The 27985-nt window shown below is 46.7% G+C and overlaps 3 protein-coding genes across 3 annotated transcripts; all 3 read right to left on the bottom strand.

Moving 5' to 3' along the window:
• Nucleotides 1–11: 11 nt before the first annotated feature.
• On the bottom strand, nt 12–6773 carry snx6 (sorting nexin 6). Its single transcript, XM_029493320.1, has 14 exons — nt 6736–6773; nt 6520–6570; nt 5188–5292; nt 4848–4958; nt 4205–4326; nt 3996–4119; nt 3596–3691; nt 3381–3486; nt 3155–3230; nt 3037–3076; nt 2794–2880; nt 2546–2705; nt 2005–2090; nt 12–1697 (listed from the first exon to the last, which is right to left on the bottom strand). The coding sequence occupies exons 1-14, from the start codon at nt 6739–6741 to the stop codon at nt 1644–1646; spliced, it is 1224 nt and encodes a 407-aa protein (XP_029349180.1). The 5' UTR covers nt 6742–6773; the 3' UTR covers nt 12–1643.
• Nucleotides 6774–9272: 2499 nt separating this feature from the next.
• Nucleotides 9273–13268, bottom strand: cfl2 (cofilin 2 (muscle)). The gene is made up of 4 exons (XM_029493722.1): nt 13161–13268; nt 10952–11259; nt 10367–10443; nt 9273–10246 (listed from the first exon to the last, which is right to left on the bottom strand). The coding sequence occupies exons 1-4, from the start codon at nt 13161–13163 to the stop codon at nt 10134–10136; spliced, it is 501 nt and encodes a 166-aa protein (XP_029349582.1). The 5' UTR covers nt 13164–13268; the 3' UTR covers nt 9273–10133.
• Nucleotides 13269–13483: 215 nt separating this feature from the next.
• Nucleotides 13484–27985, bottom strand: baz1a (bromodomain adjacent to zinc finger domain, 1A). Its single transcript, XM_029494232.1, is given in 29 exon segments — nt 13484–15269; nt 15642–15729; nt 15831–16018; nt 16109–16287; nt 16363–16458; nt 16533–16756; nt 16938–17102; nt 17205–17287; nt 17576–17647; nt 17799–17950; nt 18449–18591; nt 18665–19082; nt 19174–19412; nt 19667–19770; nt 19898–19965; nt 20343–20450; nt 20539–20704; nt 20835–21155; nt 22971–23102; nt 23429–23567; nt 24225–24320; nt 24395–24637; nt 24759–24881; nt 25113–25200; nt 25353–25454; nt 25539–25688; nt 25939–26217; nt 27425–27565; nt 27801–27985. Coding segments are annotated over 28 exon segments (4455 nt in total). The 5' UTR covers nt 27538–27565; nt 27801–27985; the 3' UTR covers nt 13484–15093.

Below are 27985 nucleotides of genomic sequence, written 5' to 3'. Positions count from 1 at the left end.
GCTCACACAGATTTAAGAAAAGTGTCTGTAAAGTTTTATTCAGTCTCAGTATGACCAGGAGAGATACAGACCTGCTGAAGGTTGAACAACTAAAATGTTGTGAAGCTCTTAATCAGCTCTTTGATTCTTGTCACTTTATTTGTTTCATGTCTCCATCTTGAATCGGTAATGGAAGCTTTGGTCACATAAGAGCGAAAAAACATTCGTTTACAGTGCACTTTAAAAAGAAACAAAAAAAATGGGTTTCATTCTGCAGTTTTAACTTTTTCTTTACAACAAATCAAACGCAGCGACTGATAACGTTAAGGCAGACAGACTGAAGCTCCACTGTCATCCAGATGACACAAACATCTGACTCAGGAAATTAAAAAGCTACAGTTAGTGATAGTGATGATGATGATTAGCGTCCATTGTTAACTAATACAAACATATACAAGGACTTTTTTTTCTTTTACTTTGTGACCTTACACTTTAATAAGAACAGGAACCCAGAGCTGGACTCAAAACGCCGTCACACAGCAGCAGCACAGGAAGTTACGACACAATAAAACATCCCCACCCCAACACACACACCCCGTCAAAATAAGACAGAGAACTGAAGAGTGAAGATGAAGGGAACGACAGAAGCAGCAGGAGAAACCAAACTTCCACCTCATCAAGTCCTTACATTAAAAACATTTTTCTTCTTTGCTGGTTTGTTCCCTCAACGTCATGAAGACCATATGACCTCAGTCTGTTCCACAACTTCCCGCCTTTACAGAAAACCTGGAATCAGGACTCAGAGATCAACTCGGTAAGATGGAGGTTGCTGCAGGATGGAGACCAGCTGGGACCAGTTCCTGCTGACCTGGTCTATAGGATCTGTGCTGGGTGTCAAGTCTGGTCTGAGTTGGGTTCAGCACAGACACTGAGGTTCTGAACCAGCTCCAGGATTTGATACCCAGTCCCTGTTTCACCTAAATGTGACTGGAGCCAGACTGGTCATTTTTTATCCTTCACCACACTAACCCAGCTGGGTCTACTGGACCAGTAAGACCAGTACAGGTTCTGCTGGACTGAATACGGACCAGTGGGACCAGTACAGGTACTACAGGACAGATTCCGGACCAGTGGGACCAGTACAGGTTCTGCTGGACTGAATACGGACCAGTGGGACCAGTACAGGTTCTGCTGGACTGAATACGGACCAGTGGGACCAGTACAGGTACTACAGGACAGATTCAGGACCAGTGGGACCAGTACAGGTGCTACAGGTCTCATTCCGGACCAGTGGGACCAGTGCAGGTGCTACAGGTCTCATTCCGGACCAGTGGGACCAGTGCAGGTGCTACAGGACTGATTCCGGACCAGTGGGACCAGTACAGGTGCTACAGGACTGATTCTGGACCAGTGAGACCAGTACAGGGGAACAGAGGCAGGGAAAGGAGGACTATGAGGGTGAAAATGATGAAGAGGTTGGTGTCTGGTTGGCGATGAAGATGACAGACTTCCTGTCAGTTAACTCTCTGTTCTCTCTGTGGTCTGGAGTTCTCGGTGTCATCCGACCATTTGTCCAGGCTCCGCCCTGTGGTGGACGAGTCCAGCTGGGGAGGGGGTGGGGTGGCGAAGGGAGTGTCCAGTTGGAAGTAGGTGGCATTGTACAGTTAAGTATTTCCTTTGAGGACACCAAGACAGCTCTGCAGAAGCTGGAGGTTTCCCTGCAGGTGAAAGGGGGCGGAGTCAAACACAGGTATACACTTGGATCTAAAAGTGGAACAGCCTCAGGTCCCTGAGCTAAGGATAAATTAAAAAATACTTAAAGTGTTCCGTTCTAACACTGCTGATGTCATGTGACTTGGCGACTTCCTGGATCAGGTTCAACACATTAATCTGCTGTTTGGATCAAGTTGTTTGGGTCTTTTCAGGGTTAAATTGAGGATTAATTCCTGTTTTCTACTTGTTTGTGAAACTAAGTGTGAATGAAGTGAACAAGCTGCGTCTGGTCCTGGATCAGGCTTCCTGTACCTTGGCATGTTTGAGCTCCAGCTCTGCCAGCTCCACCAGGTTCTTCCTGAACGCTGCCACTCGTCTCGTCTTGAAGTCTATGAGCTCTGCATTCAGAAGGAAAGGTTAAAGGTCAAAGTGAGTCCCTACTCTGTCCACAGCTCCACAGAGGAATAAAGTTTTATCCGTTTGAACCAGTAAAAGATTTTGGTTCTTCATGAAGCAGACACTGATCAGACATCAGTTCTTACTACGTGCTCCAGACTCTCTGATGTGGTCTGGACCAGATCATGAAAGCTGTCCTCTTGTGATTGGATTACCTGTTGTTAATGCAGGTCTGAATCAGTCTGAACCAGTCTGCTGGATATGAATCTGTCTGAGGCTGATTCAGAGTCAACTGATGTCTCTGCTGCCTCCATTAAAAATAGTCTTCCTCACGTGGAGCACATTAATATAAACTAGGAGTGTACAGACTGATGACAGGATGCCAACTTCAGTCCACTGAAACAGATCTGATCAAGGGTCAAAGGTCAGGAGTAGTAAACAAGTATTGGGTCCTGACCTTGCTTGGCAGACTCTGAGATCTTCTCAAACTTGTGGCAGCAGAGCTGCTGGCTGGTCTCAGCCTGCAGGACATCTCTGTTTTTGGCCCGTGCTTTATCCAGAGCCTTGTTAGCGTTCTCGTAGTCCACCAGAGCCCGGCTCCTCCGATACAGCAGGTCCTGCAGTGTCAAAAATATGATGGAGTGAGTTTGAGCTGTTCAGCTCAGTTTAACTCAAAAAGTGTAAGTAAGACAGGAAGAGACCAACCTTCGCTGCCTGTGACTCTCTCAGATAATATTTCAGGAGGTCAGCAAGTTTCAGATCTTCATCTGCTGCAACTCGAGCTTCGATTTTCTGCAAAGCAATAAAACAGAAACGCAAAAGGCCAGATTCAACTACTGAGGAAGTAAACTCAAACTCAAACTTAAACATAGCAGGCCTGTCAGTCAAACAGCGTCGTTCCAGAATGAGTGTTGCTGAAGAAAGATAGGACATAAGCTCCAAACATACCCTCGTCTTCTCAAACAGCTCAGACACCTTCAGGAAGAACCTGAAACAGAAACAGAGTTTGATTGCACTGAGACGGACGAAACACAAAAACGTGAGAAGCTTCAGAAGAGACTCATACTTGCAAAGATCTGTGGAGTCCTGCGTTCCTAATGTGTAGAGAGATGAGGCGATTCTGTTGATGTCATCTGCAGCGCCTGTCCACGCAAGCATATACACACACACGCGCGCACACACTAACTTTTTAACACAATTTAAAAGACACCATGATTCACTGCATCTCTCTGACAATTGACCTGAAAAGAAAAGTTAAATGACAACCCGGAGAATATCTGAACAATTCTTACTTTTGTGTGAGCGAATCATTTTATCAGATTTGGCCGAGGCGTCTTTCACTCTGTTGTGATATTCTAACAGGAACGTTTTCTCATGCTCAAAGAAATCATCCACATCCTGAGGTAGAGACAAAAACACTTCAGTCTAACAAGAGACAGAGACAGACAGAAAGAGAGAGAGAGAGAGAGAGAGAGAGAGAGACAGACACTGTTGGATTGTTTGTCACCTTGACTCCGGCCACCAGGACACCATCAGCAGATTTCACCACATTCTTGAAGAAATCCTCCAGTTTCTCCTTCTTGTTCTTCCCCCGAACACTCAGCTGTTAAAGAGAGGTGGTCAAAAGTTACATAACAATAACAACCTGGGAGCACAGGAGCTGCAACAAAACACATGTTATAAACAAGCACAAAGTTCAGTGTCTGAGGTCGTTCAGACTGGTGACATCTCAAGTCAGAGACATGTTTTTCTCCATAAACTGCACAATCAGCTGTTCGATAAGCCCCAACTTTTCTTTGATTATTTTGGTTTAGAGTTTTTATCTAGAATAGGAAAAATTCAATGTGTGTCTCAGTTTGTTCTTCAGTTCCGCTCTGACTGTCAGACATTTGGAGTGCGTTACTCACGTCCTGGTTGTACTCCAGGAAGACATGGAAATTCAGGTCTTTCCTGAGGACAGGATGAGCCGCCACACGACACAGGAAGACCTCATGCATAGCGACGGTCTTCTTGAAGATGGCCAGGTACTCTCTGAGAGAAGACACACAGGAGTAAGTGGAGGGCAGGGAGCTCACCGATTCTGACTGAGTGAGTCAGTCAGTTAGTGCAGACTCACGCCTCCAGCTCCTGCTTCATCTTAGTGAACTCCTCCTTGGTCATGGATCCTTCTCCCTCCCCCAGCTTCTGCAGCTTTTCCCTGGATGCATCGAAGTCTGGTCTTGGGGGTGCGGGGGGGATCTGCAGGAACATCAGCCACTACACTCAGACTGGGACACTGATTACCAGGTTGGTTTTTTCCCATAATCTGCTTCCAGGTTCCAGTAAAGACCAGCTCCAGTCTGGACCTGGTTCCTGACTTCAGCAGGAGCAGATCAAATTCATTCATGATAATGAATGCTCATTAATTACAAATGACTGAATGCTGCCAAAGACTAATCTGGAGGTCCTTAAAGCCCAGAGTTCTGGATGAGGAGCTCTAAGATCTAGCAATCAATATCAACCAATAATTCAGATCTTTGTCAGATTCTCAACTTTACTTTGCTTCATAATAATGTGCACTCACTTAGCAGCTTATTCCAGATATGAACCAAAGCTTTATTTAAACTTCAGTCAGTGAAAAATGATTAATGCAAATTCAGACCAATGCAGCATCAGATTCAAACTAGCCTGATCCTGGATCCCACTGAAAACCAACCCTGGACTGCTCTGCGTTGTCTTTGTAAGTAGAAACAGTTATATTATGTCAGTGCTGTTCTTACAATGTATCCTGCGTAGTCTTCATTTTCCACAAATGAGTCGTGCAGCCAGATAAACTCCTCATGCTGTCGAACCACAGAGAACTCGTTCTGCTTGAAGTTTGGGAGCGTGCTCTGTGGGCACAAGAGTCATGTGACTCGATTCGAGTCACTCACAGAACATGGACATGCGTTCAGCTTCATAAACAATCAGAGTCTGTGTTGGGTTGTGCTGAGGTTTCCAAGGTGTGATGATTATTGTCCACTACAGGACACCACAAAGCAGTTATTTTGAGGGACTGATTGGCTAGCTGTGACCAGCACCAACACCTGGACAGGTACAGTCTCTCCCTACATCTCTCACCTTGGTGTGGACAGTGAACTTGACCTTGTCTCTCTCACTCAGGGCATCAGAAATGTCAACCTGGAGCGTGGCATCTGTCTGCAGATCCACATTCACCGCTCGCGGCTGTAAAACACACAAACAACACATCCCATAATGCATTGCACCCTCTGCTCAAGCACAGGACTATCCACTGGATCAGTTTTTATAAAAGCAACTCTGGCCTCAGTGATATCTCTGACAAAATATCAGTTAAAATGTAAAATGTCAAATTTAAAGTGATTGAAACACACAAAGCAACAAAGTTTCAATCCAGAGAGGCTTAAATATAACTGACATTCACATTCATAGACCCTGAGCCAATATATAAAGAATAGAAGCAGGATGTGGTCAGTCTTTTGGATTTTCTAGATCTAAATCTATGGATGAAATTTAAAAGACTAAATAATATTGCTTTAAAAATATCATCTGACGTTATGAGGTTTAAATGTCATGTATCCAACATTTTAAAAAAGTCAAGTTATTGAAAATGAGTTGGTCATTTTCGTGTGTAAATATATTTGTAAATGTGTTGAAACTGAGCTGCTCAGCCTGTAGGGGATAGATCATAGAAATCAGCATCATCATCATCATGAGATCAATGGAAATGGAATCAATTCAGCAGGAACTAACTGTTGACCTGATCCTTCAACCCCTTCCCCTGGGGGCAGAGACGAATCTAGGCCAACCGGGCTCCTGCACCTTCACAGGGACAAATATTTGGTCTGTTACAGACTGCTTGGGTGGAATCCGGGGTAGAAATGAGACCGGGCCGCCTCCAGCTCATCCTCAGCATCTTTCCATAATTTCCTTCTGCTGTGTTTTACGATGCGTGTTTATTTCTGTGCTGCGCAGTTTGTTGTTAAGAAAAACTTGATAGAAAAAGCGTGTCAGTTTAGACTTTGAGCCAAAGTCCAACCAGTGGATATGCCTCACTCTGTTCCTGTCTACCAGACTGAATGATCCAGTTTACAGAGACAGGGAGAAGGTGTGGGTATGTGTGGTCATGTGACACTCTGATGTTTAACCTTCTCATTAAATTCATATAGACCAGTGAGCTGTTGGTTAGCCTGTGGTTCACTTGTTAGCAGGGGAAGCTAACGATGTCCAGACCGGATCACGGTCTCTGTCTTGATTCTGGTCCAGGATCAGAGTCTCTGATTGGACTCTGAAGAACAGGTTCAATCACAGCTGACCGAGGCTAACGGGGAGCTAATGTTAGCAGAAACGGCTAGTAGCACCAAGCTAAAGTCAATCAGCTGCTTTACACGGACAGACAGACAGACAGACAGACAGGTATCAGTCAGCACTCACTCCCCGGTCCTCCTCGGAGAGGAAGTCGGGTCCGTCGTCCAGCCCTTCCTGCTGCAGAGACACAGAGAGCACAGAGCCGTTAGTTCACCGACACACCGACAACAACGGCCCCACGACCGGCGGAGCAGCGGTCCGCTCACCGGGGCCCGCCATAGGAGACACACACAAACAAACAAACAAACAAACACAGGCAGAAAGACAGAAACAGTGACCCACCATCATGGCTGCCAACGGGTGGAGACCGGAAGTGAGGAGACGTCACCACCGCGTCATCAGTTACAAAAACACAGAAAAAATCTAAAAACAAATAAATGCATTTTAAAATATGAACATTAAGTAAAATAGGAAATAAAAACGGCTCGTCGTTCACAAGAAATCCCAAATAAATACAATTTATTAAATATAACTGGAACAACAAATAATTAACATAAAATAAAATTACGTCCCCGTCACGAGTTAAATGATAAAAAATACCTGCTACAATAATTCAAAGTCACTGAAAAGTATGAGATAATACCTTTTAATATGACGTTTAATATTGTTCACTTTGTTTAGATCGCGGAGTAAACACACACACGCTGCTCCACCTGCAGAAGGTAAAGGTGTTCAGCTTTCGGCCCCTATCTGAACTTTGTCGCCTTACTATGAGAATAAATACGCAAATATAAGGAAATAAATGTAATCCTGATCACCCTCTCCACCACACACTGCACAGAAGGGACAGATACAGAACATCATTCCTGCCACAAAAACTCACATGTCTGTGATATATAAAAACAAAATAAACTGTATGTTTATAGTTTTTATTATATTGTAAACATCATATATTTTTCAATAAAAAATAATAATTATATAAAGGAATACTTTTTGTGGACTTAACAATGATACTTTGGCTAACCGTTAGCATTAGCATTAGCTTGCCTTGTTGACCGTAGATGAGGACAGAGTCAGTTCAGATACTGTAGTCGATATTATCGATCATTTTACAATAAATAGCATCGATTAAAAGTCACTCCGTTAATTGAACAGCTACCAGAATAGGTGCAGTAACTTTTAGCATTTAGAGACGTTATCTTAGAAACATCCTGTTGCTATGGTTACCAGCAGCCGCGCATAAATCTGGGTGAGTGATCAGGTTGTCGAAGAGGAACTATTTGAGTAGTTCAGCGGAGGCATACTGAAAAAGAGCCTGTTTTATTGCCACAAAGTTTTTTTTATTGCGTTGTTGTTTTCGAGTAAACTTTGTGTTTTCTGAGTTAGATTCTCTGACAGACAAACAGACCGGCTCATGTTTAGTCATTCAATAAATGCGTTTTTGTTTTTGTTAGTTTGTTATTTTATTGTCTGAATTTGTCCCTTGCGATGGATAAAAGTTTATATACTTTTAGCTCTATTGTGTTTTAATATTAACGGTCATTTCCATTAATGGAGAAAATCAACGTTTTAATATGAACTGAAAAAGTCCACATTAAGGTCCGACCGGTTCTCTGACGGCCAGTCTACAGGCAGCCAATCAGGGTCAGGCCTGAACCACGTGATCTGATGATGTCACCTCATTTTTACAGGAAGTGAGTATCAGGTCTTGCTGATGTCCTTTCACAATAAAGCTTCAATTCTGTTCGCATTCATTCGCCTAGACGTGGTGAGCATGATGACGTCTCACTTCCGGTAGTAGTTGTGCAGCCTGTCAGTGTGTATCAGTTGTGCAGCCTGTCAGTGTGTGTCTGTTGTGTAGCAGTTGTGTCCTTTTGTGGTCACAGCTCAGGAATAGCAGCAGGATCAGGTTCTCAGTTCGTCGTCAGCAGCTTCTGTTTCTGTTCATTTCTACTTTAAACAACGAGGCTCTGATGTGCCAGTGGAACCACCACAGATCTGGAGGGTCTGGGTCTTGGTCTGAGCCACACTGGACTCAGTCCAAGACCCAGACCCTCAGACCTGATGCTGGACTCACTGCTTGGATTTGCAGACCTTTTATGGGCAGGAATGTGGTTTTCATTCATCCAGGCCCTGAAGCTGCTGGACTCAGGAAGTGAGGACTGAGCTCCACGAGTCTGGACTAAGTCCAGACCGATGATGGGCTGAGGTCTGGCAGCTGATCCAGGTCTAAGTGTTAAAATGCTGAATAATCTGTGGCAGATTTCTGGTTTATTAAAGGATCCAGATTAATCCCAGTCAGGGACCTGTTTCCACGGAACCCTGTCCTGAAGGACCAGATCAGACTTCAGGTAGAACCCTGATCCTGGATGGATGTGTGAAGAACATTTGCTGTTCTTTTCTATGTGAGCTGAGTCAAGAGTTCTTTTTGGATCAACTTGAATTCTAAAAGCATTCTAATGCATCCAGTTGGAACCAATAAAAATCATATTGAATTCACTGGTTCTCCTCCTGTTCAAGTTGTCCTCATGGAGATTATAACAAAGTTGAACTGTGGAAAGAACTGCTTCTGCTGTTTCACTGATGTCATATCTGTTCCCGATACATTAGAATTTAGTGTTCTACAGTGTTGGGATTAATTCCAGTATGCTTCTTTCAACTGGTTGTAATTAACTCTACAAGAAGTCAGTCAAAACACCTCAAACAAGTTCTACTGAGGTAACCTTGACTGAACCAGTTCTGTGTTACAGAACCTGAATGGGCTTTGACCCTCAGCCACAGACAGGAAGTGGAACATGGTTGGTCTGCGGTGGATCTGAGGTGAACAACCTGTAAGGAAAGTCCTCTGTGATTGGTGGAAGCAGAGAGGAGGCGGAGACTTCAGATCTGCCACAGGCTTTTATTGCAAAGTGGCTTCCTGTGATCTCAGAAACAACGTTCCACTTTAAGGCTCCAGATGTCGTGTTGTTGTCATTGTTGTCGTGGGGTCGTCTCTCACTGCTGGGTTCAAATCTGCTTCCTGTAGTGTTTCTTTACAAAATAAAAGTGCACTCTAACTAACTGGTGTGACGGTTACATTCAAACTGAAAGTAAGGCGACGACCAAACAGCTAGAATGACGGTGAGTCCAAAGTGAATGAAACTGAGGTAAACAAACGTTAGTGCCGCGACAAAAATACAGAGAATTTGACGTCAGGATCTTTTGTAGTGTTTCAACACAAAGTGCTGGGCAACAATCTTCTCTTGTGAATGCATAGTCTAACAGTGAGTCTGCCTGGTTTGGACATACTGGAGAAGAAACAACACTTTACAATAATAAATAAAGTCATATGTAAAAACCCGTGTGCGGCAGGAGGCGGAGCGTCGCGGCACGGCGCTCCCCCCCGACACGTCGGCTGCTTCCTTCACATCGACTTTTTGGCAAAACTCTGGCTGTGAGAGAGAAACAACCTTCCTGGGTCTGGTAGTGTGTCGGTCGTTTTTTTCTGCCAGGTGAACAGAAGTCATGTGGCAACAAACTGGGAGGTGTTTGCATATCATTATGTTAATGAGATCTCCACGTTGGAAAAAAGCAAAAAGAACAAAAAGAAAACAACAAGGCCTAAAGATGCTAAAACTCCTTCAGGACATGAATACAGACAGAGCAAGCTGCTGGGTGAAGCGGCGGTAGTCAGGTGGGGTCAGGTGCTTCGGTCCGGATGGCACGGCGGTTGGCTTGGCTCCGCTTGTTTCGCCATGACATCACAGCGGCTTGCCCTCCAGAGACACCACCACGTTCCCGCCCAGCTTCTCAGCCAATGTGCTGCGGTCCTGGATGTCGTCCAGCCCGTTGACCTGCCACTCGTGTTTGATACCTGAGTAGATAGACAGATAAAATAAAATATTTTCTTCTTCAATACTCAAGGATTATAGATTCATCATCTCTAATCGATGACATCATGCCTGAGCACTGATGACCTCTGACCTCAGCTCACCTGTAAACTTCTTTTTGATGGCGTCTTTGGAGCTGGCATAGATCATCTTGCTCTTCAGCGGCGCGCTCTCTGGAGCCCTGAGGACCAGAACAACGTCACAACGCACTCAGACCAGGACTGCTCAGAGTCCAGAATCAAGTCCTGGAGTAATACAGACCAGCTCAGACTGACAAAGAGTCTGAAACCTGAACCGTCCATGACCAAAAGACCAGACCACTTAGTCCTTCAGGACTTATCTGCTGCTGGTCCAGGTCTCTGCTCTGTAAAGAACCTGCAGCTCAGAATCAGAAGATGACGAAGCAACAGACGGGAGAAATCAACAGTTTTCAAAAGACCAACATTCCCTGAACGACTCAGGGTCTTGGTTTACGTTGCTGCTTTAGTCCCCTGAGAGTCCTGAATGTGGACTTGATGTCACTTCCTGGTCCATGAAGTTCAGCAGAGGAGGCAGAACACGACAGCGAGAATGCGGTCCACTGAAAAAGTTTTGGAGGACTCAATCGGGTCAGTCGGAGAGGTCTAGATCAACCAGGACTGATCAGTACAGAACTTGAACCCAATCAACCCCCCCTATCAATACTGTACCAGAAGATGAAGACGAGGTCCTCCTTCTTGGACTCCTTGGTCTCGTAGGTGGCATCGTACAGGCCGTATCTGCAGTCATTTAGGGGGAGGAGCTTGACAAAGCAGGCGTAGGGGTCGTCCACCGTCTCTCCGATGTCCCCCACTAGAATCTGCTTCCCCTCTTCCACAATGATCTTCTTCCTGTCCTCGCTCAGGCAGAACAGGACTGCCTTCTTCCTCTTCTTCACCTCATCCTGGGTCGAAGACTTCCTCACCTTCATGTCATTAAACACCCTGATGACCTCGTCGTTCACTGTCACACCGGATGCCTGCAGGTACAATGGTTAAGAGAACTGCTGTTAGTTGAATGACAGAAAATTAGTTCCATCGTTTGACCACATCTGGACATCCGGGACGAGTTATTGACTGAGACTAGGAGGAATCGACCCCTCAGGACTAAAACCTGATCAACCCCGGTGAGCCAATCAGTACACACACATTCACACAAAAATGGTTCTGTCAGTAAAGTTTGCTGTCATTTTCTTTTTCTTACATAAAGTTGACTTTAGAAGAGCACTATTAGGATATTGATGGCCCATCAGCTGAGAACCAGCTGAAAATTCTGGGAAATTTATGTTTTGAATATTTTCAGAGATTTGATTAAATTAAGCACATTAAAGGCTCTGGAGCACCGGAACGCATTGTGAACATCTGAGAATGTTGAATTTGTTGGAGTCTCAACAGTTTACCTTCATGGTTCTCTCCAGCTGAACTGGGTTTTTATTCTTAAAAAAAATTAAATAAAATTGAAAAAAAAAAAAAAAAAAATCACTCAATGACCTTTCGAAGCTTTTGCAGGCCTGGGAAAGGTCCTGTTGCGCTGTGATTGGCTGAGAGTGGGACAGGAGCAGCAGCATGAGTCAGCAGGTTTTTACAGCTGATGATTCAGAGCTGGACCCTGACCTCAGCCAACGAGTCCAAAAGGGAGTCAGTGAACACACCATGAGGCCTCGGTGACCAGACAAGGAGTCAGTGAATGCAGCACCATAGGAAGTCTGGCTGAGCTCACAGCTCAGTCAACTGATCAATACACTGATTGACAAGAACTGACCATTTTCATTGCTAAAGCAGAAATGTCCGAAATCGCCAAACAATCGTCCAACATATCTTTGTTTTTGTCTCAGTCAACACAATCAACGAGGCGTCAGGGTCAGTCTGACTCAGCTTTTGTTTGAAATCCGTCTAAAGAAAGTTTTATTGTGGTCATGAAGGCGCCACGACTTCCTGTTAGACCACGTGACTGTGTCTGTGTGAGTCGGTGTGAATTTTTGTGTGTTTGTATTTGGGATCAATGACAGATATTGATCACCGGTGTTCGCAGCAACATTGACCAGCGGACTGGATCAATGATGATTACAGGTGATCGATACCGGCAGAACTGATAACCGGTTGTGATGTCACTCCTCTGAAACGTCATCACCCAATTACCGATTAACCTGCTGATCAGATCCATTGATCAATATCAATAAAAATCAATCAATCAATAAAGTCTGATTATTCCTGTGGTGGTTATCGATGAGCAGCAGCTGCGGATCGACTTAACGATGACGGAGCTTAGTCTGATCCGGATCAGCGAGCCGGACCGTCGGAGCTGGTGGACGCGGACTAACGGATCCTAGTTGCGGGTGTTGTCTGTGGTTGGTGCCGGTGAGGAGCTGCAGGCCTCGAGCAGTGACTCTGCAGTCTGACTCCGGGAACGAACCCGGACTAAATCCAGCCTGCTGGACCCGCTCCTGCAGCTACACCGGATCTGGTTGGGCCACCGAGTCCAACAGACCTGGTCCAGCCCGGGTCGGTCCCGGACGGTCTGTTCCGGTCGGGTGCGGGCCGGCCAGTAAGATGGCCGCCCCGGGCCACAAGCCTGAGGGAAGGCCCAGCCCGGCTCGGCACAGACCGTTACGTGGACCGGATCGGGAAAGGTCCTGAAACGAGCCGGCTTGAATTCGGCTGTCGGGACTCATCGGCACCGGACAGGCGGACACACCGACCGACCGACCGACCGCGGCTATCGACGGCCGCAGAGAATAACTGGATCGGCGGCCATGCTAGCATCACGCCGCCCCAGAGCCTCATCACGATCCATTCGACACCCGCAGGATCCGGACCGGACACGAACCGGGTCCTGTAATCCGCGGCGGAACCCGCAGGGAAGTCAGGCACCGGTTCTTACCATGTTGATCCGAGATTTGTTCGCGCTGCTCCGCCGTCAGATGGAAGATTCTCCGGAGAGGGAGCGGGAATGTGGCGGAGCGGGGGGGGGGGGGGGCGGGGGGCGGGACCGGAACCAGGGGGAAGGGCCGGAACCGAAGGAGGGCGGGTCAGAGACAGACCGGAAATGATCACATGTCAAAGGTCACATCAGGAAACCAGGAAAGAGTTCAGGGCAGGAAGACTGTCACGTGACATCCAGCTTAATGCAGTCATCAGCAAATTAAGAGTTTGATTATTTTAATGATTAAAATGTGTGTGTGTGTCAGTGAGCAGACCAACAGCTGGTTATAAAAGTTCATTTATTTGTACATTAGGAGAACAAACAGGAGTGGGGGGGTCCATCAGTCATAAATAAAGACGAAGGAGACTTTAACTAAATAAATACCGGGGGGCTCAGTGTTAAACAGCACACACACACACTCAAGCAGGAAAAGTCATAGTAGTCAAAATACAAAAACTACAAATCCACTGAGGCCACAGGAGCTCAGGTTTTAATGGAAAAGTCCCACATTTTAAAGGTTTGGTGCTGCCAGGATTCCAGCCTTTATGCTAAGCTACGCTAACCATGTGCTAAAGATTATCCTACTTATCAATAAACCAGTTCTGTAGCCGTGGAGCTGCTGAGTCCACCTGCCACAGCCGGACCCTCAGAACGGGTCCAGTGTCGAACACTGACCATGCGTCCTGAACAACCTGCTGACCGTCTCACTGGAAAGTGTCGGCTCGCTGAGTTTCATACAAGGTTCAAATATTAGGAACATCAGATTACAATTGAGTCCAGTATCACTGAGCCATCACACCTGAATCACACTGAGGCGGTTTTGGTTTTCACTTCCTGTTCTTTATCTGGAATTTAAAGAGTTTATCAAAGAAGCTGAGACTCAGGTGTGTGTCTGTGTGGAGCTGCCCAAAAAAAAAAAAAAAAAAAAAAATCAACTCTTTAATCAAACTGAATTTCATTTCCATGTCAAAAAGTTTTAATTCAATTAAATCAGGAGACTTTCACACGTAAAAGAAAATTTTAGACTCTTCATCTCACTAAATGTGAGCTGGACGTTGTTTACGTGATAAAAACAGTCTGTATTTCACAGCAGATTGAAAGTAAAGACTGTTTCACCCTGAGCTCCATTAACATTGACAAGTTCCTTTGTCTCAGCACCAACAGTCAGTTTAAACCTGAACGTCTCATCGCAGTTTGAATAAATGAGTTGATTTTTCTGCAGCCTTCAGCCTGCTGACGGATGACCGGCCTGCAGCCGCTCAGATCCAGTTAAAAAAAAAACAAAAAAAAAAAACAAAAACAAAACAGAAAAATAACAGCTGCTACAAAATAATCCCATCTGAAATGAGTCCCTGAGCAATCCGACAGCCCGATTAGATCTTCAAGGATCAGTTTCCTCAGTGGTTTCTATTTTTCTGGTAAGGAGACACAAGGCGTCTCCGTCTCCCCAGGAATGTTCTGTGCTACGTGTCCACGTCTCACTGATGGAGACAAATGTCCTGAACGTCTGACACAACTTCTCTACAGGTTGATGAACTCACTGTTGCGGCCACTTGCTTTTTTTCCTTTATTCTGTTTTTAAAAGAGAATGATGCCCCTGATAAAGTGGGTGGGGGGCGGAGCCACAGAACAAAACAAGCTCTCACTCACTCAAACATTAATTTGATGTTTGGGACTTTTTAATGTTGACTAATGACCCTTGACCCTGGCAAAACAACACACTGCTGGATTGTTGTAGCCAATTTTCTCAGGTCAAAGTTCATGAAGAAGCAACCCCAATTAATTCCATCAGGAAGGAAATCAATCATGTTCTACATCCTGCCCACCTCTGGCCCTGGACCAATCAGAACGCAGCAGAGTTGACGGTGGTGAGGTCAAAGGTGCGTTTGGTTCAGTGGCGGGAGCGTTTGGCAGGTGGGGTGGAGCCATGCTCTGACAGGCCAAGTCTGCTGAGCGCTGAGTGGAAGAACTGCTGCAGGCGGAGCCCAGCTTTGGCCTCGTTAGTGTTACGAGGGTTATACTGAAGACAGTTGGAGAACATCAACTCCACATCGGACACGAACTCCCCTGGAGACACAGACAAGAAGTCACATTCAGTTCTTAGATCACATGACCTGTCATGGTTGGTTCCACTGCAGGAACCTTGTGAGGTGCTCAGGTCTCCTCCCAGCAATCTACCCTGAACTCCTTCAACCTCCTGATGGCCCAGGCTCAAACCCACAGCTCTATGGGAAAATGTCCCTCCTCCTCCTCAGTAAACATTTTCCTGATGAGTTTCTGGTCTCAGTCTCTAGTTTATAGACTTCGACACAACATGATGTTAATTTTTTAAATGACTGAGTGCACCACCCAATCAGAACAAAGTTTCTACAGGTTTAAGAGCAACCATATCTTGACAGTTACTGGGACCAGTTGGTTGAATGATCAGTTGATTCTCACCTGCTGTCTGATATTCACAGTTGTTGACTTTCTCTCTGATGGTGCTCAGAGCAATCGGCTTCTTGATGATGTCATAGTAGTCAGGCACCTGACAGAGACGAGCAGTTAGGTAGAATATTATGAACAGTCGTGTGTGTGTGTGTGTGTGTATGTGCGTGCGTGCGCATCTGCATGTGTGCGCATGTGCACCTGAGTCCTGGACACCAGCTTCATGAAGGGCCAGCTGTCCTCGTGTCGGACGAGCTCCACCGTCAGCTTTTCACAGGCTGACAGCTCGTGGACACCGTGGTTCCTCCCAGAGGAGCGACGGCTGGAGGAGGATGAGGAGGAGGAGGAGGGAAGGACAGGTCTGGAGGGTTTGAGAGGGGGAGTGGCATCTTGGGGAGGAGCAGAGGTGAAGTCAGGATCGTGCTGAATGGTGGTTTACCTGTTGTGAAGCATTTACTGTGTGCTGATTGGCCATTCACCTGCTGGCAGTCTCTTGCGGGACTCGGTCTGACTGGGTGGGGTTTTGGTGTTGCCATTTGGTCTCAGGATCTCTTGGCTTAGACGGGCGCTGTTCCGACTCCCAGCGCGGGGTGGAGGTTTACAGCCACGCGCCATGTTGGATTTTGATGAAGGGGGTGTGGCCTTTTTACCTGAGGACCTGTGACAGATTACATGATGGAATCAGTAAACTGGGATCAAACTGGAGTCAGAGGTGCAGTAAACAGATACTGACTTGGAGGCTGAGGAGTTTTTCCCTCCTGAGGTGGGGTTTTTGGGTGTGGTCTGTTGGCTCCTCACTTTAGGAGGCGGAGCCTGGCTCCTCTTGATGCTGTGGAGGTGCAGAGGTTTAGCTGCTGAGTCGGTCTCTGGTGTGATGACTGATCTGATGGTTTCCACACTCACCTCAAGGCATCCATCTCTTCCTCCTCTGATTCCTCCTCTTCTGACTCGTCCTCGTCCACCTCAGACTCTTCTTCTTCCTCTTCCTCTTCCTCCTGCTGCTCCCCCTCGTCATCCTCTTCTTGCTCCTCCTCCTCCTCGATAGATGAGCGCTGACGGGATGGGATGCGACTGGATCTCTGTTTGGGCCGACAGTCTGGACAGAACCAGTCTCCCTCTGGAACAGACTGAGAACCAGCAGAATCTTGTGTTTATACTCTGCCCCTGGTGGCAGGTTATAGCACTGGACAGCTGTTCATTATCATCCCATTGGTTTATATTTATTGGTCTTAGTGTAACCTCTGAGGACTCAACTGTTGTTGTTGTTATGGTTACCAAGCTATTGTTAATGGTTTGGAGATTACGAACCTTGAGGCGGGGCCTCAGGCAGTGTGTGTGGTGTCCTCGGTCGCACTCATCACACAGCAGCATGTTGTCAGCGTCTCCTTTGCGCCTGCAGACGCGGCAGCGAGCGTTGAGGACAGAGCGGGACCAGAGGACACTTCGCTCCAGACTGGACAGGTGGACAAACACCTGAACACACAGACACAAGCTGTTCTGATTGTTCATTTTTTTGATGGACATTTCTAACACCCAATCAGTGCAGAGCCTTCACACACAGGGGCGTGTCCTAACCTGAGACAGACTGGAGCAGGACTGTAGAGACTCCCTCCATCGCTCCAACACCGTCTTAATGACTCGACCGCTGTCGCTGCCATCTGATAGACACAGAGAGGCTGTTTACATATTGTTGAGTGTGTACACACGCAGTTGAAGGCTTTCAAACAGAATGTGATCAATGGTCACATCATTGCTCTGCTCAGGTGGACCAAAATAGCTGAGCCGTCACAGAGCAGGAAGTTGTCCCTGACATGCTGGGCCAAAACGAAGAGTCACAGAACCACTGACAGTCAGTCTCAGGTCCACTGTCCGTTTGGCCGGCTAGATGTAACCAACTCAGCTTGCCACTGTTCTGCCTGAAAGTCTCTGCTGCAATAAAGTCGTACCATCACTGGCCTGGTCCTCGTCTTTCTTCTTGATCTTCTTTGTCTTCTGGTCTTTCTTTGAGTCTTCCTCACCTGAGGAGAGGAAGAGATGGGTTACCACATTATCTATTAGAGTGACATGAGGAGGAGCAAAGGATCTGGATGCTCATAGTAGATAAAGAAACTCCACTCAACTCTACCTGTTCAAACTATTCTAGACCATTCCAGGCCTGCAGACACTCACCCAGTGGAGCTTTGACAAAGCGTCCCTCGATGCCTTGCTCGATGTGACTGAGAGCCTGAGCCAGGATTCGTACAGAGCTGCTGACAACCTGAGGAGTCCCACTGCCACTGTTCCCAGAGGCTGTCACGCTGTCTGACTTCAGCTCCTGGAGTCTGAAACGCACACACACAGCACTCAGAAACAGAGAACTCGAGCAGAGAGCAGGACACAGGAAGGTTTGTGAGCTGCTGTTTGAGGCCTGCAGTTTTCAATTTGTCCGTCAGCCATTTTTGTTTTTTTAAACCAGCAAAAATCTATTTGGAGGAGAAGGAGGATCTGACAATCTGACCCACTCTAGACTCTATCCTGATTCACTTCTGTGCTTCAGAAGGATAGTTTGTTTCAGTCTGGATCACGTCATAGTCCAGAGTCCAGGATCTGAGGCATCTCCAGCTCATCTTTGTATTCAACTGAGCCATTCACAGCGATCATGTACATTATAAAGCCAGAGCAGCTCTACTTCCTCCACCTGTCTCTACACTTTTATACTTTTTATGCTCTTAATTATATTTACTAGGCTTAAACCGGGACCCGAGTAAATTTTGCACCATAAACATGTAAATGTGAGCTGGTATGAAAATAAAAGTTCCTTAAATCCTGGCTGTCTATACCTGTCTCTGGCTCTCAGGTGGTTGGAGTCAACCTCCATCACGTCCACTCGTCCATTCATCCCTCCATTATCTCTGCCATCAGAACATAGAAGCTCAAAGTTTCCTGTTTCCAACGCCGAGCGCCACATCTGTCTGTCCATCACCTGGATGCAGAGAGACAGGTGAGTCCAGGTTTAACCGGTGACTCTCTGAGGTCATCATCAGGGGTGTGCGTACCTTTAGAGTTCCCAGAGTTCCCTGGTGGATTCGGTCCTCGATGTCCAGCAGTAGGTCTCTGAGTCTGCCCTCCATAAATGTCTCAGCTGTGGCAACACATTCTGGGATGATGTGTGATGACTCCAGATCATCTAGATAAACAGGACAGGTAAGATTAGAAGCATTGTCCTGAAGTCAGTAACACATGTGTGCGCGTGTGTGTCTGTCACCTGTGTGTGTGTATTTCTTCCTGTCACAATGTGTTAACAGCCTTCTCAGTCTGTCTCGCTCCTGCAGCAGCGCCTCCTTCAGGCCGCTCTCTCTGTGGCCTCGAGGATTCAGAGCATCAATCAGCTGATCCACCTCTTCCACGGAACTGTAGAAATACCATTGGTTGGGACGATTGACTGGCGGCCCACAGGTGGGTAAGGGGGCGGGGCTTGAGCCAACACTGTACAGGAAGATGGTGTTAGAGTTTGGCAGGATCTAGACTCAGGATCTCCTTACAGCTCAGACAGAACTAAACTCACCTCCCCTCGGCTGGCTCGTCCTTCACAACCCCCTCATCCGCCATCTTGGTTGTGGTTGCATGTGCTGGTTTTGGCCGTGGCTGCAGCATGTCCTCCATCAGGCCAAAGCTGTCGTCCTCAACAAACAGAGCATCGGCTGAGGGGAGGAGCCAGTACCGACGGTACAGTCGGTCTTTTCCCAGAGGCAGCAGGCAGGTGCAGGCTGCAGCCTTCTGGATCCGCTCCTGGAGCTCTCGGACCTGAGGAGGATCAGGAAGATCAGGACCATCAGACTGGATCGCTACCCATCATGCTCCCGTTGTGGTTGATTGTGTGGAACTAGGAGGTTCACATTAATACTTTAGAGCCACAGTAGGCCTTTTCTGTTCTCCCTTTCCTCTGTTTATGTTTGTTGGTACAATTTGCAAAAATTTTTTGTCTCCAGACCTCCACTCTAAACCAGATCAGATGTGTTTGTTATGGAGAGAATCAAATATAAATGTGTCTGCTTCACCTTCTCCTGCTCTTTCTCCAGCTCCTCTGCAGTCAGGCTGGTGGGGCAGCAGGGTGTGGGTTTTGGGTCAGAGTTAACCTGGTCTTCTTTCTGGTTGACATTAGCTGGAGCACAGAAACACTCATGACTCAGCAGAAAGGACAAAGGAGTTAAACACAATGAAAAATGCAGTTTGTACTGAACCATCAGGGCCACTGTAGGAGACAGTCAAAGGAACATGAAGGTTTTTACCTTTCATCATTATCTTGTTGGAGGAGGAGGCTTGCTCCTCGTCTTCCTGTGTGTGTTGTGGGACTTCACTGCAGACAGCGGACACACACACACACACACACACACACACACACACACACACACACACACACACACACACACACACACACACACACACACACACACACACACACACACACACACACACACACACACACACACACACACACAGAGTACTGATGAAGATTGGATTAGACTAAATAAGTGTTTGATTTGTAGAGAATAAACCAAACATCATAAATAAACAGTGTCAGAACAACTTCACTGAGTCTCAACACGAACTACATCTGTTGAGTTTATACGATTTTGTATGAAACGCCAATGTTAGCTGTAGTGTTAACACTGGTCAGTGTGTCAAGCTGTTGTTTACACTCAGCTTTTTAAAATACTTGACCTTTTCCTATACCTGTTGGTTTGGGCTGCTCCCTTTGCCTCCTGTTCCTTAAGCTTCTCCTCCTTCTCCTTCATCCTCAGTTCCTGCTCCCTCAGCTTTTCCTCTTTGCGAAGACGAACCCTGAACAACGGGAGACATCTGCATTCCACTCTGGATTCGATCTTCCTTTTCACCTGAGGGTGTGTATGTGTGTGTCTGTAGCGCTTACCTGTGTGCAGCCTCCTCTCTCCCTCTGCGGTGCTGTTCAGCTCTGATCTCTCTCAGTTCTTGTCGGGCAGATCTCTGCTCCTCCACACAGTCTTCTATCAGGTCCCTGCTGGACGCCAATGTCAGCAGCTTCCCCACCAGGGCCTGCAGGATCCTCAGCTTCTCCCCTGCACATCAATAACTGATCAATATGGATCAATACAAACTGTCCTACACATACAGTAGTCAATCAATGCCTGAGGATCAAAGAGGTTTGTGTACAAGAGGGAGAAAGTGTCCGATTGGTTGATTGCTGACCTGGTGTCAGGTCATACACAGCCATGCACGACAGCCGCTTCAGTAGTGCTGGCTCAGCCAATCGCAGCTCAACACACGGGTCGTCCATCAGAGTGAACCCGCCCTGTTTCTGGTAGCGGAGCTTGGCATTGCCATGGTTACAGTCAGCACCAGACGCTAGGATGTGCAGCCGGAGGATTTCAGACAGCGTGCAGCTGTCTAGGTCTAGCTGCTTCAGGCTGCAGCCCTGATGGAGCTGGGGCCATGCCGCAGCCAATGAGGCGACGGCGCTCAGAGCTGACTGAGTGGGATCAGACTCATCGTCCAGGGCCTCCGATAGATCTGTTAGGAAAGGATCACATGACACACCACATCTTACCAAGGCCAGAAGTTAGAAGCTGCTAGAAGTTCATATTACTCAGCACTCAGAAGAAAACAAGAACAACCCCAGGTTTCTCTTCAGCACTGTAACCAGGCTGACAGAGAGCCATAGCTCAGTTGAACCAGTGATCCCCGTAGCTCTAAGCAGTGATCATTTTTAACTTTTTTACAGATAAAATTCTCATGATCAGAGAAAGAATTTATCAGCTCTTGCCTACGTTAGATAAAAATCTACTGAATACAGCAACTCCTGAATCAGCTGCAACACCTATTTTACACCTGGAATCATTCTCACCTCTGAATCTCTCAGAGCTAGCTTCTCTTTTCTCATCATCCAGATCATCAACCTGTCTATTAGACCCAGTACCAATCTTTGGTACCTTATCTTTGGGTTATGTACCTCAGACTCTTCAGACCACAGTCATCAAACCCCAGCTTAAAATACTTAATCTTGATCCAGATGTTTTGGCCAACTATAGACCCATATCCAACATTCCATTCATTTCTAAAATCATTGAGAAACACAGCTTCAACTTTCACTGTTATGCAGACGACACTCAGCTGTACTTATCAATGAAGTCAAATGAAGTCAGTCAGCTAGTCAAACTTCAGACATGTCTTGAAGACAAAAGTCTTCAAAGGTTTTTACTTCTTAACTCTGACAAAACTGAAGTTATTGTACTCGGCCCAAAGCACCTCAGAAAAATACTATCTAATCATCTCATCAGTCTGGACGGCATCACTTTGGCTTCCAGCTCCACTGTAAGAAAGCTTGGAGTAACCTTTGACCAGGACATGTCCTTTGTCCCTCACATAAAACAAGTTAGTCGGGCAGCTTTCTTCCACCTGAGAAACATTAGCAAAAATCTGAAACATCCTTTCTCAGGATGATGCAGAAAAACTAGTCCATGCATTTGTAACTTCTAGGCTGGACTACTGTAACTCATTACTATCTGGATGTCCAAAAAAATCTCTGAAAGGCCTTCAGTTAATTCAGAACGCTGCTGCATGAATATTAACAGGAACTAGGAATAGAGATCGCATCTCTCCTGTTAGCTGCTCTTCATTGGCTGCCAGTAAAATATAGAGTAGAATTCAAAATCCTTCTTTTAACATATAAGCTCTTAATGGCCAAACTCCATCATATCTCAGAGAGCTCATAGTTCCTTATTGTCCTAGTAGGCCACTCCGCCCTCTAGATGGAGGTTTACTTGTTCTCTACTCTTTAGCTATGCTGCTATAGGCTGAGGCTAATGGGGGAAGGACTGAGCATCTCCCCCCCGGCATGTGCTGACATATCAATAACCACGCTTCTCCTGAATCCCTGTCTCTCCCAGTTCTAACCATGGGTATTGCATTTACTAACCATGTTCTGCCAAAGTCTCTGTCTCTCCCAGCTCCTCTCCTCTCGCTCCCTGTCCTCATCCTGCAGGTCATGAATCATCACTACTTCATGTTCCTGCTGCACCCACATCTTCATGAACTCCATCCAGCATCATGTTCCTGCCTACACCTCTATTGAATATCCCCTCCTCCTCCTTTCATTTCCTCCCTACTCTACCTAACTTTGCCCCCCCCCCACACACACACACACTCATGGGGGGGGGGGATCTGTTGGGTCTCTTTATAAAATGCTTTAAAGAGTTTGGTTTAGATCTGCTCTATATGTAGAGTGCCTTGGTGTAACTCTTATGATTTGGTGCGATACAAATAAATCTGATTTGATTTGACAGGTGGCTGAAACTCAGTAGTGTCGTCTGTGTGTGTGTGTCTGACCTTCAGCCTGGTCTTTGGCCACCTCCTCCTGCTCTTCATCCAGGGCCTGAAAGATGGCTGACAGGAAGAAGAACAGCAGCTCACATAGTGGACCTTCAGGATCTGAACCCACCAGAGCCTCCTCTAGAACCGCTGTGGAGAGAGAGCGTGTTAGAACCAAGAAAAACAGTCCAGGCCAACATATCTGTTAGAACCAGCAGTGAGGGGAACTTACTAGAACATCTAAAAAGCTAAGCTAAGATTAGAGCAAAACAAGCTTGAGAATATTTTAGAACATCTACATGTATACCAGTTTAACTTCAGTCTCTGTGTGTTTGGGTCGTTCTAGAGCTGATCTGAATTTTCTATTTTTAGTTCTGAGTTCTGCTCAGTAATCATGAAAAATCAGCTCCAAAGCCTCTATTGCTCTAAAACATGGTGTTCTGTCTAAATTAATTCCAGTTTGAAGATATTCTCACCCAGAGAGATCCCCTCAGGAAACTCGTCCTTCAGGTCAAAGACCTCCCCAAAGGCCCTCAGGAACTCGAGGACCATCAGGGCCTCTCCAAAGAGCTCTGCAGGAAGACGAGTTCTCACAGGAGCCGGACTGGGCAGCTCCTGGAGGAACCAACACACAGAGATCCGGGTGCAGGAGTGAGAACCAGAGCCATGATTTAGTTTTTGTCGAGGTCCAAATGATAATTAATGATAATAAATCTGCTTTAGTCACATTCCTGATCAATTTATGAAACCGCAATCTGATGGACTTTAGCTTTTAAAGTTATAAAGAAATATATGAATAAAGTATTTAAAGTTTGTGAGAGATGTTGCTTTTTTATTAAGCGTCATGTAATTTAGCAAACTCCTTTAGCTTTAGAGTTTTCATTGGACAACCTGACCTCAAATTTAGATCTTTCATCATGGGGGGCAAAAAAAAAAAAAAAAAAATTGGTGATGCTTCACTGTAAAAATGGCACTGCTGAAAGAAGAAGTTCATGTAATTTAAACATAGTTAATCTGACCAGTGTCTCATGTTTGATGTCTCACAACGAAGACATTGGCATACTAATTAAAGTCCCCCCCACTTGTAGACAGAGTACAAAGGCATGTTCAACAAATCAATCAATCTATTATATTCTATCTATTATTTCTTCTGTCATTGTTTTTTTTTAGGATTATGCTTTTATGTGCAGTTAAGGGGTTCAAGGTTTTGTTACCATGACAACCTGACAAGAGACAAAACTCCTGTGTTAGTTTACTGGTGCGTTCACTGACCTTCAGGTCGTCACACTCCATGTCTTCTCTGGGTTTGTTCCACAGTTTTAGCCTTTCAGCGTATTTCTTCTTCTCCTCCTTCAGCTTCTCTCGCTCCTGGAAAAAGCTCAATGTGTTAATGAATGATTTGGTTTTTCATGTAAAGAAGGAAAAAAGAGCAGGAAACTCACCTTCTCTTTCTCCAGCTTCCTGCGCTCCTTCTCCTCCCTCCTTCTCTGCTTCTCCTCCTCAAACCTCCTCCTCTGCTCCTCTTTCATCTTCTCCTTGTCCTCCTTCTCCCTCCTCTTGGCCTCCTGAGCCTCCTCCTTCTCCTTCTTCAGTCGAGCTTTGTCCTGAGCAGCAGCCGCCATCTCCTCCCTCTGCTGCAGCAGCTTCAGCTTCTCCTCTGCTGCCTTCAGCATTGAACAACTTGCCTGGGAAAAAAAACAAAACAAAACAAAACATGACGCTTAAAAATCAGCCAGCAGGACGTCAAAACAAAGACATGACCGGCCTAAAAAGACTAGTTTAATTCAGGTCAGTTTAATCACTCACCTGCCCAGGTGAACCACGCCCACCTCCTTTAGAGGGGGGGCTGAATGGGAACAGGGGGGGCTCATCAGGGAAGAACTGGGAGAAGGTCTGTTCAGACAACCGGTACTTCAACACTGTGGAGGGCTGACACACAGAGACCAGTTAGGCAAGGATCTGGACTCAGAATTCCCGTCTCAGCTCACAACCATGAAACCAGGTCTGCCAGCTGGAACGAGACTTCATAAGACTCTAAAGTCAGTGATCATGTGACTGATCCTCTCATGCTTTCCCTCCTTAATAAGCCTCACAGGTGAACAGAGGAGACCTGACAGGCTTTCATGGTCTTGTGGGTTATTTTCAAGCTGATGTTCTCACCTTCAGTGCGATGGTCCCCATCTGAGGTTCACAGTGCTGTTTGAAGAGCAGCTTCAGTCTCTCTCTGGACAGAGTCGCCTTCCTACGGCTGAACAAACATCCATTACTCCAAAATGGTCATTTCTTAACAGCTTCTTAAACTTCTTCTGGAAGTTTCAGATTAAAAGACTTGCATGCTTGCCTTTAAAAATAACCTTTTCATGTGAAGAATCTGACAGAGAGGTCTCCAAGTGACCCTACCTGATCTGATTGGCTTTGACAGTGAATGGCTCGCTGTGCTCATCATTCGTCATCCTCACTGTGTATTTAAACACTGATGGACTCAAGGGCTTCCTCCTCTTCCTGCTCACACACATACAGCCAATTTTGAACATCTCTTTTCCTTCACCAGACCCAGGAGAATCCCATGACCTTTGACCTACTGACCCATTGATCTGTGCTGTGGGACTCTGGAAGGCGTTGGCTTCATCATCACTGTCACTGATGACGATGGTGTCACTGCTGTGGCCGTTGGCTGTTGGTGCACCGTTAGCGCTGGAGTGAGGAGAATGAACCTGCAGGATCTCACACATGTGTCTATGACAGACACACACACAGGGTGAAGGCTGGGTCAGGTGAGAACATCACAGATTTTAAACATGTGGTCAGTTTATTAGACCTTCTCAGCAGTTGTCCAGGGTTTCTGTCTGTCTCTCTGTAATTTAACTGTCCTGTGAGCAGCAGCCGAATTAATTCCTGTTTCAGTGATGTCATCATGATGTCACTGTGATTCTGAAGTAAACTGAAGTACAGAGGGCGTTCCCTCCATAGCCCCTCCCCTCAGTACCTTGCTCCGTTGCGTCCTGTAACGTCCACTGTCTCTCCGGGGAAGAAGCGGTCTTTGGCGAAAGCGTAGACGTCCTCGCAGACCTCCGTCAGTCTGCAGCGTCGGCTCAGAGCGGCCAGGTGGAGCAGAGGCATCACCAAACACTGAGAGAAGCTCTGCAGACTCTGCCTCGCCCGCCGCTCACTCTCCACCGCCTCCAGGTAAGTCAGGCCAGCTCGTCCTGTCAGAGCACAGCTCCACACCAGACTGTTACAAAGGATGGTCCTCTCAAAGAACTCACTGAGGAGGAAGAGCAGGACACTGTTACTGCAAGACCTCTGTCTCTGGAGCAGAAAAACACTGTCACCGTTCCATAAAGTTGATTTAGAAGGATCTTCCTCCCTAAACAAAATCAGCTGATCTGTCCAATCTGAAACTGATCAGATGTGGATAAGTCTGACTCCTTCTGTGTGTTTATCCATCCATTCGCATCCTCCATCTTTGATAGTGACGTCTCTATGTGGGACACTCCTATTGGCTCTGCTGGGTGATGTCATAGCCAATCAGAGAGTCTCTGGATCAGTCCTGAATGTTTCTGAGTTTATTGTGTTGACAGAATAAAGACAATCAAATATTTGGAGCTGATTTTTCATCAATAATGAACAGAACTCCTGATCAGATAAAGATAGAGACTTCAGATCAGCTCTAGAACGACCAAAACACATGAGGAACTTTTCTTTGGTTATTTTGCTTTAGACAGTTTTTAATCAGGAAAATAAAGACAAATTAAGCTAATTTATTTGAACTAGTATAAAGCTGAATGTATTGACATTTTTAAAAACCAGAACAAGCTAAAACACCAATGATGAAAAACAAACTGCTCCAAAGAGTTATGAGATCAGATGATTAATGGAAATAAAGAAGCTTTTTTTATGATGTAATCATTATTTAACTGTCGGAGTAAAGACCCGGTGTGAAGGCGACATGAAGACATCGCTGCATTTCAGGTTAAAGCGCCTTCAGTCACATGATCAGCTGATCACTGACTCATGTTGTGGTTTTATTTACGTCACAAACTGATCACTTCCTCTGTGACGATGGCCTCGGACCGAACTGTTCGAACAGGTGGAAGTGCCCTTTAAGAACACCTGAGCAGGTGAGCCGGCGGCCTGCTCCTCACTGCTAAAGGCTAACGCCCGGTTAGCCGCTAATCCCCTTTAGCTCACTGAGCTAGCTGACCCAGTTAACTGCTTTAATTCCACCTGCCCGGTAACGACACCGGAGGGCCTCCCCAGGTGTGTCTACCTGTCGGCCACCTGTGGACAGTCGGCCTGACGCCTTCACGGACCGGCGGAACTTTGACTTCAGCTCCAGAAGAAAGTTCATCTTTTGTTTATCTCGTCTGGAAGTTTGCCAGCGGACCAACTGTCAGTCAGCCCACCATTCAAACTTGTAAGTACCGGCTGTGTGACCGGCCCGGCGGCCCCCAGCGGCCCCCCATACTCACTCGTAGGTCCGGAAGACTTCGTGGGTGATTTTACAGAGGAAGACCTCCTCGTCCGGCCGCAGGTCCGCCGGAGGTCTCTGTCGGATGAAGGCTTTTCTGTGGAGCAGCGGCATCTCTCAGCTCCGCTTCCAGCGGCTGGCTCTGACGGGAAACACGGGGAAACGGGTCACAAACACCGAATATCACACACCGACCGGGGCAGAACCGCTGAGGGTCGAGGCCGGGTCCGGAGCGGGACCGGAGCGGCGGAGCGGGCGGCTCTTTTGTTAGACCCGCCGATAATCTGCCCACATGGAAGCGTGCTCCGGCTGCCGGAGCCGCCGTCAGACCTCGACCCCCAGCGGAGAAAACACCGTCCCCCCGCTCCGACACTCACTACAACACAGCAGCGACGGCTTTTCGACGGTCTGAGCCGAGTTGTGTAACGATGGACCGACAGTCCTGGACCGATAATACTGGACCCGAACCGGAGGACAAGTCCCGGACTCCCGCTCCTCACCGCGGCTTGTTGACCAAGTTTTTATCCACTTCACGGCCCGAGCGGAGGCTCGGAAATTTCAC

This window comes from Echeneis naucrates, chromosome 22, assembly GCF_900963305.1.
Source record: "Echeneis naucrates chromosome 22, fEcheNa1.1, whole genome shotgun sequence".
Lineage (NCBI taxonomy): Eukaryota > Metazoa > Chordata > Actinopteri > Carangiformes > Echeneidae > Echeneis > Echeneis naucrates.
The sequence above is the reverse complement of the archived record's forward strand: the minus strand, read 5'-3'. Positions and strand labels throughout refer to the sequence as shown.

What these genes read in the sequence shown, in the direction of transcription:
- snx6 (XM_029493320.1), bottom strand. An exon ending in TCTCCGAGGAGGACCGGGGA is followed by an intron (nt 5,293 to 6,519) that starts GTGAGTGCTGAC and finishes TGTGTTTTACAG; the next exon opens with CCGCGAGCGGTGAATGTGGA. An exon ending in GAGAGTCACAGGCAGCGAAG is followed by an intron (nt 2,706 to 2,793) that starts GTTGGTCTCTTC and finishes TTGACACTGCAG; the next exon opens with GACCTGCTGTATCGGAGGAG.
- cfl2 (XM_029493722.1), bottom strand. An exon ending in GACCTCGTCTTCATCTTCTG is followed by an intron (nt 10,444 to 10,951) that starts GTACAGTATTGA and finishes TCTGGTCCTCAG; the next exon opens with GGCTCCAGAGAGCGCGCCGC. An exon ending in CATCAAAAAGAAGTTTACAG is followed by an intron (nt 10,247 to 10,366) that starts GTGAGCTGAGGT and finishes CTATCTACTCAG; the next exon opens with GTATCAAACACGAGTGGCAG.